This window comes from Sporobolomyces koalae (assembly GCF_050403365.1).
Source record: "Sporobolomyces koalae JCM15063 DNA, S_koalae_JCM15063T_v1_ctg18, whole genome shotgun sequence".
NCBI lineage: Eukaryota > Fungi > Basidiomycota > Microbotryomycetes > Sporidiobolales > Sporidiobolaceae > Sporobolomyces > Sporobolomyces koalae.
This window is the reverse complement of record NW_027481753.1, coordinates 303,370-316,430: the sequence shown is the minus strand read 5'-3', so window position 1 is coordinate 316,430 and position 13,061 is coordinate 303,370. Positions and strand designations below refer to the sequence as shown.

The 13,061-nt window shown below is 54.4% G+C and overlaps 5 protein-coding genes across 5 annotated transcripts; 3 read left to right on the top strand and 2 right to left on the bottom strand.

Annotated features, from left to right (window-relative positions):
- Positions 1 to 82: 82 nt before the first annotated feature.
- On the top strand, positions 83 to 2,383 carry JCM15063_001852 (uncharacterized protein; the record flags this gene model as incomplete). Its single annotated transcript, XM_076678986.1, has 8 exons — positions 83 to 733; positions 799 to 887; positions 965 to 1,270; positions 1,343 to 1,498; positions 1,567 to 1,630; positions 1,701 to 1,866; positions 1,944 to 2,041; positions 2,117 to 2,383. The coding sequence occupies 8 exons, from the start codon at positions 83 to 85 to the stop codon at positions 2,381 to 2,383; spliced, it is 1,797 nt and encodes a 598-aa protein (XP_076533983.1).
- Positions 2,384 to 6,553: 4,170 nt separating this feature from the next.
- TWF1 (twinfilin TWF1) lies at positions 6,554 to 7,997 on the bottom strand (the record flags this gene model as incomplete). Its single annotated transcript, XM_076678985.1, has 6 exons — positions 6,554 to 6,736; positions 6,807 to 7,040; positions 7,113 to 7,385; positions 7,453 to 7,615; positions 7,679 to 7,818; positions 7,908 to 7,997. 6 exons carry the CDS (start codon positions 7,995 to 7,997, stop codon positions 6,554 to 6,556), a joined length of 1,083 nt encoding a protein of 360 aa, XP_076533982.1.
- A 178-nt stretch (positions 7,998 to 8,175) lies between these two features.
- On the top strand, positions 8,176 to 8,963 carry ERG28 (Erg28p; the record flags this gene model as incomplete). Its single annotated transcript, XM_076678984.1, has 6 exons — positions 8,176 to 8,258; positions 8,318 to 8,400; positions 8,471 to 8,561; positions 8,640 to 8,755; positions 8,825 to 8,851; positions 8,938 to 8,963. 6 exons carry the CDS (start codon positions 8,176 to 8,178, stop codon positions 8,961 to 8,963), a joined length of 426 nt encoding a protein of 141 aa, XP_076533981.1.
- Positions 8,964 to 9,260: 297 nt separating this feature from the next.
- JCM15063_001849 (uncharacterized protein) lies at positions 9,261 to 9,883 on the bottom strand (the record flags this gene model as incomplete). Its single annotated transcript, XM_076678983.1, has 2 exons — positions 9,261 to 9,739; positions 9,823 to 9,883. The coding sequence occupies 2 exons, from the start codon at positions 9,881 to 9,883 to the stop codon at positions 9,261 to 9,263; spliced, it is 540 nt and encodes a 179-aa protein (XP_076533980.1).
- An 81-nt stretch (positions 9,884 to 9,964) lies between these two features.
- JCM15063_001848 (uncharacterized protein) lies at positions 9,965 to 11,744 on the top strand (the record flags this gene model as incomplete). Its single annotated transcript, XM_076678982.1, has 4 exons — positions 9,965 to 10,529; positions 10,588 to 10,693; positions 10,747 to 10,963; positions 11,031 to 11,744. The coding sequence occupies 4 exons, from the start codon at positions 9,965 to 9,967 to the stop codon at positions 11,742 to 11,744; spliced, it is 1,602 nt and encodes a 533-aa protein (XP_076533979.1).
- Positions 11,745 to 13,061: the final 1,317 nt, after the last annotated feature.

Below are 13,061 nucleotides of genomic sequence, written 5' to 3'. Positions count from 1 at the left end.
CTGTCGGAGTCTGACTCGCTTTCGGACCGACGAGACCGACGGAACTCTTGCCGGATTATCTCGCGCGCATTTGCTGGCTGCAATGACCTCGCCAGCTTCCCCGTACCAACCTATCGCTCCTGCACCTCCTGCGTCTGCTCCGTCAGTACCGCCCATCTCGCTCGGCGAGGCCAACACGGCGCCCTTCCACCCGATCGCCTCGACCTCCACCTCGGCGCCCGAAACTCCTTCTCCATCCGCCACGACTCCAGGCCTGAGCGTCACAGCTGCAAAGCCTGCCAAATCAGGTCGCTCGGGCGGACCTCCTAAGAAGAAACGTCGCAGCAAAGTCGAATCGGCATGTCGCTTCTGTCGCAAATCCCACATGGCCTGCGATGGACAACGCCCGTGCGCGCGTTGCGTCAAACGCGAGATTGCTCACCTGTGCACAGATGAGCCGGCTCAGCCGAGTCAACCTTCGACTCCGCCTGCAAACTTGCCTCCGCCTCCCGCCGCGACTCTCGTTCCCGAAACTGCGAACCCCCTCCAGCACCACCCGTTGGGCGGCTCCGGAGACGATTCGAATATGCTCAACACGCTCGGGCTTGATATCGGTGCTGCACTACGAGCCGGGGCCGGAGGAACCCCGAGCGCGAACCCTCTCGCTGGCATTCAAGGCTCGCTGTTTGGCCAACACCAGCACCACCAACCGGAGCATCATACTCCTGCGTACGGAGATTTCAACATGGCACTCGTGAGCATCTCATCTGGAACCTCCTACGCATGCTCGACCCGCGTCTGACGCTTCCTCCCTGACAGCTCGATCTCGCCAACGATGGTCTCGGAGCTGGACTCGGACTCGACATGACTGCGACGGGAGACAGCGAATTCCAAGGTCTCGGGCTGAGGTGCTTCTTCCTCTTACAGAACCGCTCGCAGATTGGCCCACGTAGACTAATATCACATCTTGTGCGCCGTCCTGTAGCGAATTCCTCGCTTCTCTCAACGATACACCGTTCCTACCTCAAGTAGGAGAGCCGGCACTAGTGGCACATCCGATCGTATCAAATTCTGCTTCCTCGACATCTGCAGCATCTCCGAATCAGATCGGAGGGTTACCGATCAACAACGTCGAGACCCACTCTTCTGTATCAGCCACACGTCCTACTAATGACTCGGGCTCTAACAACACCACGGCTACGACAAGTAACGGCAAAGACAAGGAACGTGACAAAATTGCGAGTGCGGGTCATTCGGCGGGACATAGCGTTCCGGGGTCGCCGATCAACAAGTTCGGTTTCCTCCTCTACATCCCGCGACCGGGATGGACCTTCTCACTGACGAAGAGTCTCGGTGCAAACAGAACGGAACGATTTTTACTGACAGCTGCAGACCAAAAAGACGGCTCGAGATCAGACCGGTTAGCGAGGGTCATTCACGCCAAATTCGAAGCTGGTCTACTACGGCCTTACAACCATGTCGCCGGTTACACGAGGCTCATGAAGTGGATGGCAGACAAGTAAGATATCCGATCAGCCCCCAAGACCTTTCGGGATTGTATTAACTGTTCCATGATACCGCAACCAGTATGTCGGCTAGTTCGCGACAACGAACTCTGCATACACTGAGCGAATTCAGACCGACTTTTCGGGTAGGATCCCTGTTCGCTCCCTGTTCTCGAGAATCTCTTATTGACGCTCTTAGGCAATGCAATCGTGCAGGCGATCGCATCGGGATTGACCGATCTGGACCTCGTCTTCATCGAGGAAGCGTTCGAACGGTTGTTGCTCGATTATGATCGCGTCTTTTCGAGCATGGGGATCCCTTCGTGTCTGTGGCGACGGACAGGGGAGATCTATAAAGGCAACAAGGAGTTTGCTGCACTAGGTACATCATCTACGCTTCTCCTGCCCGTTCAAGGTGGTAGCTGACCTCGTACCGATTGTCGTGGTCCCCTGCATCAGTTGGAGTGCCCATCGAGAATCTGCAGGGAGGAAAACTCGCCATCTACGAATTGATGGCGGAAGAGTCGGCCGTCAATTACTGGGAAAAATATGGCAATGTCAGGCGGAAACCACGATCTTGTCTTCTTCAATTCGTCTTGCTGACCTGATCTACGGTGTTCCCATATCCCTAGATTGCTTTCGATGTCGGACAAAAAGCGGTACTCACTTCGTGTGTGCTCATCAACCAATCGATCTTGTCTCGGTCCCAGAAACGCAAACGAAATCAATCCGGGACAGATCCACATCAAAGCCTGAACTCGACGGGAGGTGGCGGAGGTGGTGGAGTCAAGAAAAAAGTTCCAGAGGAAGCGATGGTTTCGGCTGCTTTCAGCTTCACGATCCGCAGAGATTCGTATGGGATCCCTTCCATGATCGTTGGTAACTTTTTGAAACTCTGAAATCGGTTGCGATCCAATTTCTCTCTCTTGTCTTGTACTGAGAAAAAAAAACGTCGATACAAAGAGTGATGTGGTAACATGAAGTAAGCAAGGGATCCTGGGAAGGAACGGGCAAATCAAGCTCGGCAGTGTCTATAGGCCTCGATTCCCAAAATGGTCGGGACGATCAAGTCGGGTAGTACAGACTATTGTAAAAGCGTAGATTCGCGCGCATGTCGTCGAGCATGGGATCCTCCGTCGGATGCTGATTGAGCATGGGTGCTGCCGCCTGGTGGTGATCGTCCGGATTGGCGGTTCCAATACTGGTCCTGGAAGATCTCCTCGATTTTCCCTTGAACCCCGGGTCGGACCAACTATCTTGTGAGTAAATTGAGGAAGAAGTGCTCGATTCGTTGTGCGTCAAGGTTTCGTCGGTCTTTACAGGTGAATATACTACGGGTTGACGCTGGATTATCCTTTGATGAGAGATGCACAGTCAGTTTGTGGTGAATCACTCTCGACGCTTGAAATGAGAACTCATTGTACTCGAATTTCGAGTTCCTACATCGAAGGAGCCATGCGTGGTAGAGGTGCTCTGTCTATGAGCCAGTGGACCCACAGGAGAGCCAGGCATACTGTCTCCCAAAGTCGAACAAGGTTCGGCCCCTCCACGCGATCGGAGGTGTTTAGGCACTTGACTTGTCGAGGGCCTCGTTGGCCCAGCTGAAAGGCCTGAAGAATGGCGCACATTTTCGGTCTCTATCGACGATATTGATGGCTGCTCACCGCACATATATGAGTCGCTAAATGCAGAAGGGAGAGAGGCGAGGGGAACCGAGGGGTCCGAAGCGTTAGACTAGGAGACTCACCATGCAAATGAGCTTCTGGATCGTCCTACGCATACTTATATGCTGTGACGAGGTCTTGATGAACGACTTTGAGGAAGACAAGTAGGAGAGAAACCCGAACCTGCGAAGAGGTTGATGCACAGGCCTTTTTTTTTTTTTTTTTTTTTCCCGGCTTGGTCCTCGGACAAGCTAGCCGGGCCCACTCGAATGTCAGGCTCTCAAGTACCTGTCCTTCGACTTCTTCTACATTCGACAGTATTCGCAGAATGACTGATCCTGAGAGTCCGAGCAGCTCAGGCTGCAGGCTCACAAAAACATATCCGGCAGCAAGACTGCCGAGTGATCGAGGACGATGCAGCGAAAGACGTTATATATCAGGGCCCTAATGGCAGATGAACCATCTTTCTCAACCTAGGACAGTCCGTTACTCTTGGTAATTATGATTCTCTGAAATACAGGGAGCAACATTGTAATCCTTGCCTTTCACGAGCGCTCAACTTGGAGGATGGCCAAAGCTCTCTGATCCTCCCAAAGCTTACTATTTTGGTGAGCCCCGAGGTAGCGGAGGCAGAGGACAGCTAGGAGGGGGGTTAAGTGGAGGGGGCCAATCCCTCGCTGAAGACGGACACCCGGGCTTGTCTGGTTCGTACGACCTTCCGTTGAGGGGATTGACGTTTGAGAAGTTGGGGAACTGCAGATTCTGAGATAGCGCGAGCGTCAGTTTCGAGCAGAACAGGGAACGCAAGAGGAGAGAATTAACATGTTTTTCCCGAAATGGGCCAGATGCAGGAGGCTTATTCGCAGTCTCGGTCGATAGAGCGAAACCCTGCCCGACGTGCCTCTCGAAGTACTTGTCGTCGTCGGAGCTATTCCGAACATCCTGACTCGGTTGAATCGGACAACTGATACTTTTTTTGTGCACCTTTGGCTTATGCTGCAACATTATCGATGAGCCAGCGTCAGCTTCAATGGCATACGCTCAATCGTCGACGAGCTCGTCGCATCAGCCGCACCTCATCAACCTTACGGCGGGTCGGAAAAAACTACAGTCAAGGGAGGAGTGCCCGTCAGATTGCGTTTGCAGGCCCTGCGAAATGAGCAGAGGTGCAGAGAGCGTACCCTCGAAACCTTGCTGTTCAATCGTTCCCAAGCTGACGTCTTTTTATCTGCGTCCGAATGCATCTTCGCTGCTGCAATGCTTGTGGGTGGGGAGGCAAGAGGCTCCATTCCCTTAGAGCACAGGGTCGGTAACGGGACCGCGGACTTGCCCGAAAACGCATGCTCGGTTGCGCTAGCACCTCGCAACGCCAAGACAGCGATGCTACCGCATGGAGAGCTTTCACACTGACACGACAAATTACAGATTTTCAATAAGCTTGTGGCAGTCGCGAGCAGAGCACGGACCATTGGCTGCGCTAGAGGTGTAAGGGTCCATTGTGCAGACGGTACGCTGATGCGGAAGCAGTACTGGAGACAGGCAGGACAAGGGGGTGGTACGAGAAGATCTTTCCGAAAGGTAGCCGCGATATCGATGCCTTTCATTGCCAAGGTGGGAGTTCCCGGGGCTCGTCCAGGGGACTGACGATATACTCTTCTTGCGGCTCGTCGGGATTGTACGAGGACGGAGATACAGGACGGGATTGGGTGACAGGGATCCCGCGAATGGGCGCTTCAGCGACCTAAGATATAGCGTAAATTTGCATGAGCGGGGTTCGGAAGGACCTGTGAGTCAGAATGAAGGATCATACAGGAGGTCCGCGAACTTGCGTTGATCCCGCATAACGAGGCCGGACAGAAGTGGGCTGTATCGATAATACAAAAGACATCGGCTTAGTGAGCTGTTCCGCACTGCGCAAGTCCGACAGAAAGTCTGCACATACGGGACGAGGCCCAAAGCGATCCGCAGCCGCTCCCCGGCTACGAGCATTCTTCAATTGTTCCATTTGCTGAAGCGTGGAGTACGGCTGAGCTCGAGATCTCTCCTGGGGCAGCGGAAAGACTTACACGAGACTGAGGCGTGCGTACGGGTATATGCCCATCAAAGCCCGCTGGCAGAAACCCTGGGCCGAAAATACCAACATCGAATGGCTCCTGGATGGCCTGGATTGCAAGGTCGACAGGATGTCAGACAAAGCAAGCATCACGAGGAGACAGGCGAGTCGAGACGCCTCGATATTGCTCAAGCGAATACCGATCCAGCAGTCGTCCTTGTATACGGTAGGTATTCCTGACCGGACTGCTATCAAAGAACCACTTACTGCTGTAGGCCCAGGCGATTCCTGCCTGATGTTTGGCGTCGATTGCGACGGTCGAAGGGGGTGCCGAGGCGATCTCTGCAGAAGTAGGGGGAATGAGCGCAGATTCAGGAGTATAGAAGGGGTGAACTTCAAGGTGAGCAAGTGTCGGCGAGGAGAGTATTCGCACGCACTTCGATGCCAGGGTTACCATGTTGGCCGGGATAGTGCTCGTCTCGACTGGGAAGGGGCGGAGGCGGGGCGACAAAGCCCGGGTGTTGTCCGTGGTGCTATTGTACCGACAAGGCTTCTAGTTCCGATAATTGGTTGGGTTCTTGGCAAGTCGGGCAACTCACAAGATTCGTCATAGACCGCGTATAAGCACCTTGCGCTCCTTGCTGTAAAGAAACGGTCCTTTAGCCATCAAGCTATAAAACACCACGAAAAGCGGATCAAATGGCCTACAGAGGCGAGCGTCGAAGCTGGTGCAATCCCATGAGGGGAGTGTGTAGGCTTTGACGTACCGAAAAATTTCTGTGTTCATTGAGGGGAATATGTTCGTCAATCTGCGGAAAGGCCTCTCTCAGAAGCTCGAAGACTCGAAACTTGCGCGCAATTTGTCGCGTTTCCTGTCCTTGTCTTCTTGTACATGCTGTATATGCACAAAGTCTCTGGCAATGAACTCAGCTGTTTGCGCGCCTACAAGTCGAGCGGACTAACCTGGTTTGGATCGTGAACAGTAGGTTTCCCTTCGCCCTTCTTTCGAGCCTACAAATAGACCGAGCCGATTCAGTACCTTTCTACGAGGAAACACTGAGCGAGACTTGCCAAAGCCTTGAAAGGATTGAACTGCGAGAGTACGTTTTACGTGAGCGAATGTGCTGCAGTAGGAGCCGAAAGAGAGCGGGAGAGACAGCTCACCCGAGACGACATGACAGTGATCGTAGCTCGATCACTGGATCCTTGCCAGGAGAGAAAGAAGGGAAGAAGAGTACTGTAGCTTGGCGGGATCACAAGCCGTTCGTACTCGGCACAAACCCCCCGTCGGTCGGGAAAAGCACATTCCCCTCTCGACTCTCGATCGCCATTAAATCGGATCGATTAAATCATCATCGTCTTCTACCGGGTCGACTTGGTCTAGCAAATGCAACTTTGTCCTCTTTCGGCATGGGTGCTCCATCCCTTGATGCAACGCTTGCTTCTCCACCATCAGGAGGCGAGGTGGTCGCGAGGGGTCCCAATTCTGCATCAATCCATTCTCGCGTCACTTCGTTCGGATCATCCGTTTCGAGCTGCGAAGCATGCGCAGATTCCGCTCAGACTCTGCCGCGTGCAAAAGCTCGAGGGAGAGACAAGACGTACCTTTTTCAGCACTTCAATGCCTGCATACTCTTTCGCAGCGTGTTTGTAAAAGACGAGCACAGCGGACGAGTACACCAACCGAGACTTGATGGGTGACTTTGGTGGGCACGAGTAGATCAATACGACTCCGGCCGGGTGTCGGTAGAAGAGATAGCAGGGTTTGTCGACGGGCACCGAGAGGGTAGTCGGTTGCGGGTCGGAAAGCACGACGGTCTCGGTTCCAAGCTCAATCTCCTGTAGTGATCCGAGGTTTGGCCAACAGGTCAAAACTCAGCAAATATCAGGAGCGAGTCTAAAGAAGCTCACAAGCTGAACGAGTTCTCTCCCATCCTGGAGAGCCCGAGCTGCTTCTTTCGCTTCGTCGCTCCAAGGCAGAGCTCCTCGCACCTGTCCTTCACCGGCAGTCTTCTCTCCAAAAATAGCGCTCCTACCACTGTGCTGTTGCTGCGACTGTGAATCGTCGGCAGTTGCTGCCTCGGCGGCTTTGATCTCGGCCATTTCCTGTTCTCGCGCAGTCAAAGGTGCCGACGCCGCGGCGTGTCGGGTGTGGGCGTGATAGGATTCGTAAGTCAAGTCCTCCTGACATATCCGGACGAGAGCTGGGTCAGTATTACGCAACAGACCGCAAATGAGCTTTGAATCGTACCTTCGAGGTTGCAAAGATCGAATCGGTAAATCTCGAGTCTCCGAGGAAGCGGATCAAGGTTGTCCGGGTCGAGGCATACAGCATCTTGGCTCGGACTTGGGCATGGTCGGGCACATAGGAGATGAATGCGAACGACGGGGTCTCTGCGGTGGGGGCCGAAGTTCTGCACGGGGTCAGTCGATCAGCTCGTGCGTCTTAACAGATGAGGATCCGTCGAAAGACTGACCTGATGACAAAGTATGCGGGAACCTTGTCCTCTACGATGTCGGGCTGGGTCAACTGCGCAAACACCTTGTCCAGCGTGTCGTCTTGTCCTTCAACAGTCCATGTGCCCGAAGGCTGCAATTGCTCCTTCTCGATCGAGATCTGCGTACGAGCAACAAGCACAAGTCAGTGAGGCCAAGAGACCCGCTGTTTAAGTCGATGACGATGAAGCGCGGCGGTGCGGGGCTCACCTTGAACAACCGCTCATTCGAGCTGGACAGGAACTGGCCCCACTTGTCTGTGAGATCGCTTGTCGGGGCAATGCCTGATTGAGCTGCCATGATCGGCGCAATGGATAGAAGTGAGAACGCTCTCGGCCGCTCTCGCTCTCTCTCTCTGCCTCACTCCATCTGACCATAGCTCGATCGCAAACAGCCTTCGGCTACAAATCGAGACGCGACGAGATGGATACTGCTTCGCTACAAGCTCGTGAGTTTATACTCTTGCCCTTGAGCGACAATGTTGGATGAACTGAACCGTCTCGTCGCAGTGCTCCCTCGCGACGCGCCGGGCAACCTGCCCTACTGGATGCTCTTCGTGTCGTATGTTCCTGCTAGTATATGCTGCTTGACGCTCGTACTGACTCGTTCCGTCCCCTCAGGTCGCTCGCAATCTTCAACTCGCTTCAGAACTACCTCACGACATCCCTGACTCGCAAGGTCTACGCTCGATCTCCTGCCTACAGTATGCTTCAGGAACTCTTAAAAGTAGGTCGACGATTTAACCCACTGATAAGTATTTTCCTACTCGTCAGTCAACCCGCTGCAAGCGAGAACGTTCGGAATCTGGACTCTCACGTCGGCGTTCATCCGGTTGTACGCCTCGTACCACATCACAAACAAACCGTAAGCTCGATCCTTTATATTCGCTTCTCGTGACCGCAATCTCAACTAAAGGGAGGCCCTGCTGTGCACGAAAAACAGGGTGTATGATTTGGCCATGATCTCATATGGGATCGCATGGATCCACTTTGTGTCCGAGTTTGTCGTGTTTGGTACGGCCGGACTCCAAGGTGCCATCAGCCCGTTCATCGTTTCGAGTATGTTTACTTTTCCTCCAAGTTTCCATGCGATCTCGCCGCTCATGCCATTCGATGTTTCATTGTTAGCTACGAGTCTCGTATGGATGTTCAAGCGTGTGTTCACTTTTAGCTTTCTTCCCAAAACCGCTGCTCAGCACATTTCTCAAACTGACGCTGCCTCTGATTTTCTCGAACATCAGAATACAGCTTTTACGTGTCCGCCTGAGGAGGATTACGATGGCCGGACTGCTCACGATGTATGATGTGACATGCATAACTCTGTCCCTAATGAATATCTCGCAATCGCGCTCCTGCTTTTCCTACGAATCGACATGCTGCGAACCCCACGAGAGACAAGGGGGCAGGGGTTCTAGTATTGACACGACAGAGGGGAAAGCAACGAGCTAGGTAGACGTACGACAAGGAGAGGGTAAACAACGCGAGAATTAGGCAGTACACAGAGAGACAGAAAGACTCAGAAAACCCAAAAGTCGAGGATAGGACAGCACGCGAGGATCTGGTACTAGGTGCTGGCAAATGCCGAATCCGTATGCGAATCTGCGTTCGTCTGAGCGTAATCACGGATGGTCGCCGATATCAAGATGAGCATGGAGCGATGCAATATGCGTTCGGACGAGTCATAACTCACCTCCTGCTGGATCATCCAGTCACCACGTCGATGTCCGTGACCATGTCCGGTTCGTCCATCGTCTCGAGGAGCTCCCGAAGTGACCGCGTAGCCAACGACCGCACCAGACAAGAGTCCCATCGCCATGTAAATCACGAGTGCCCAACACATGGCCGCACAGAACCTCCTACGCGCGCGTCGATCCGACTGGCGTAGTTGGCGTTCGTGCGCGTACAGGGACGTTTGCGGCAATGGGAGCGAAGCGAATGGAGAAGGTCCTTGAGGATACTGCGATTGACGCGTCACGGGGGGAGTGTTGGTCGGCTGCACATGCGAGGAAGAGCTGGCTGCAGGCAGGGCGGTGTAAGGTGGAGCTGTGCACAAACGAAGCGAGGTGTGAGTGAGGTCATCTTTCCGCGCGAAAGAGGCGCACACGAGGAGAGGAGTCGACTCAAACGAGAAGGGAGGAGGGACGCTTGCTCTCCTTGCTCGAGATCAGTGGCCTTCTTGTTAGCCATGGTTGTTCAGGTCGAGTGGCGAGAGAGAGATGTTGTGGAGCGCCTCGCCGCTTGACACTCATTCGCTTCTGCTCGCAACCCATGACGACGGACCATGACGCGCTCTCAACCCTGACTGCACTGTACCCTCAGCATTCCGAGACGACCTTGCGAAGATATCTCGACGCCTCAAATGGTAACGTCGAAAGAGCATTCCGCGCGATCGAACGCGGCGACGAAATCATCACGAGCAAAGCGAAGCGGCGCAAGGTCGAACCCCGAGGGATCGAGGCATGGATCAACAAGGCAGAGACCTCTGCCGCGTCGGTCATCGTGTTGAGCGATTCCGACGACGAACCCGACGCTAAACCTCCCGTCCCGCTGCCAGCGGAACAGCGGCCCGTCAAGTCTGCGTTCGCCGCTCTGAGACGCCCACAGTCGTACCCGACGTCGGCGCCCACCTCGACGACGATCCAGACCAATTCCAGCGCGACTCATGTCAACCTTCCCCCGTTGCGCCTGACCACCCCGGCCATGATTGCGAAAGAGACCCGTGGGTTGATCACCCTCGTCGAGAATGCTCTACCGGAAGAACTCGCGAGCAGGCTCTTTGTTCGGATGGTCGAAGCAAGTCGAGGGACTGGGAACGGGGACAACAGCGGCCCTTGTCAGTATGCGCGCTCGGTTACTCCCGTCGGCCGAATCGCTGATACGCCACGCTACAGGGAAGCGCAACAAGTGGTATTTGGTTGATCGGGAGGTAGAATCGCCTCACACTTCGGCATTTTACACGGAGCGGAACCCTCCAACCGATGAATGGAATACAGACTCGTTCGATCTGGCGAGTCTACCACTATCCAATTGTCGCTCGCTTGTGGTCACAGTTCTGACGCTCTTGGCTGCCCTCAGGCCGCGACACATTGGTACAACGGCGAGTTTCGACAGTCCCTTCCGTTCTTGCCAGAAATGGACGAAGCTCGATCACTCGTTTCGGCTTTCGTCAATACGCTACTGGACGCGAGAGAGCGTCATGACCTCGAATGGAAAGGGAAATGGAGACCAAACGCCGCGGCGGCCAATTCTTACGTTGGGGCCCAGGAGGTATGCGCCACTCGCCTCGCTTATCACCGGTACTGAGTTCGTTGTTAACTCGAAGTTGCGATAATAGTCTGTTGGGTGGCACTCGGATCAACTGACTCACCTGGGTCCGTTCCCGACCATCGCTTCTCTCACCCTCGGCTGCACTCGCCCTTTTCGCCTACGCCCATTCTCTCCTTTGTCACTCCCTCCTTCAAAAACTTCGGCTCCGACGATGCGTACCCTCGAGATCACACTTCCCCACAATTCGCTTCTGATCATGCATGGCGGTACTCAGGAAGCATTCAAGCACTGCGTGCCTCCCGTGACCGGCATGGACGTATTCAAGATCCCGAGAGGGACCCTCAACGCGGGCGCAAGGACGTCAGACGAGGTTGATGCTCTTTTGCAGACGAAATGGCGCGAACGAATCAACATGACGTTCAGGCACTACCGACCTGATTTCGCGCCGGTCGACCCGTCATTGCCACTGCCTTCGACATCGTGGTTGTCTGCTCTCCCTTCAGAAGACGCGAACGCTGGACAATACCGTGGTACTCCCAATTGCTCGTGCGGGAAACCTTGCATCTTGCGCCCGGATGGAAAAGGAAAGATTCGGTCTTCCACCTCTTCGGCAGCTTCGACAGGGACCGGCTCTGCGGGACATTTCGACTCGATGGTGTTCTTCTGGAGCTGCAATGCCGGGGCACAGAACGACGGGAAAGGCTGCGGGTTCTTCAGGGTTCTCGACATGAAGAAGGAACGCAGAGGCGACTGGTTCCTACGGTCCTCGAATGCAAAGTGAGCTGCAATACTGGCTTTTCACGCACGATTTTCTCAGCCATACCGAGAGAGCATACAGCCGGCTCCCCGACCATGCTCACCGTATCTTGGTCCCGGGCCACCAAGCGTTCTTGCGCCATGCGTTGGCGACTGCCGAGGTTCGAGCGTCTGAGCAGCGCTCCAAGCACGGCCCTCCTGCGGTTTGCGCCCACGTGTTCAAAACAGTAACGACGAACGTGGGCTGAGGCCGGGATCCTCCGCTATGGGCGTCGGACTTGCCGTGGATCGGGAGAAGAACGAGGTTGGAGCGGCGATGGCGTTATCTGCACCGTCTGTCCCGCACCTGTTCTTCTTTCTTCTCGTTCTCCCCCCACTGCAGGCATTGTTTGCACGCTGCCATACCTGTCTTCCATCTCCAAATCTGTCCAACATGTCTTTCGTAAGCTGCGACCCCCTCTATTTGCAACGTCTGTTGTCAAGAGCGCTGACTTGCACACGACTTTGCAGGTACTCCAAAAGCCCTGGCGCAAGAGACGGGACTCGGCAGACCTCACCGATCTCGGTGTTCCAAAACAACCTTTTGTCAGACTCGCAGCTTTGTTCATTATCCTCAGAGTCGCCGCTAATGCTGCTTCCCTCGCATTCAGCCCGAGGCAGCGTATCGGGCTCCTCCAACTCCTACGAGTCCTTCACCTCCTCCTGGACGTGCTCGTCTCACTAAGATCCCACCAATTCCCAAAACCGCACCGCCTCGCACGAACAGCCTGCCGGACTTCCGCAAACCTTTCAGAGTGAAGAGCCGTAAGGATGAGGAGCGACCTTCCGTTGTTGACCGCCGTCACATTAGCGGTCCCATCCATCTAAACCCCAAGACTGTACTTCTTTGATTGACAGCTTGTGCTGAACCGATTTTCTCACTCTCCCATTTACTGATTGCATTACTCCGTCCAGACACTGTCGCATGCACACAGCGAGTCTTTCGATCAGATCCGCGCGCGAACGAGCGTTGGCTAATACTGGATCCAATCCCTACCTAGCTTGGCCGGAAATGCCAAAATCCCCACAATACCAAGCACAAGACCAAGGGCCCTTGCCAAAGCCCCCCAAGCCTCCACAATCCTTAGTCGCTGGTCCTGGCCAAAGGTCACAAACTTCTTCATTCACAACGCACAGCTCTACTTCTCTCAGTCGTGATCCATTTTATTACGACCACATACAATACGCTCAGTCACCGGTGCTAGATTCGGGTTCTTCCAACAGCACGTCCAGACAGAATTCTCCTAATCCACCACCCGTAGGACAATATTGTCCGCCATGGGCGAATCCGCAGTTCTACTTC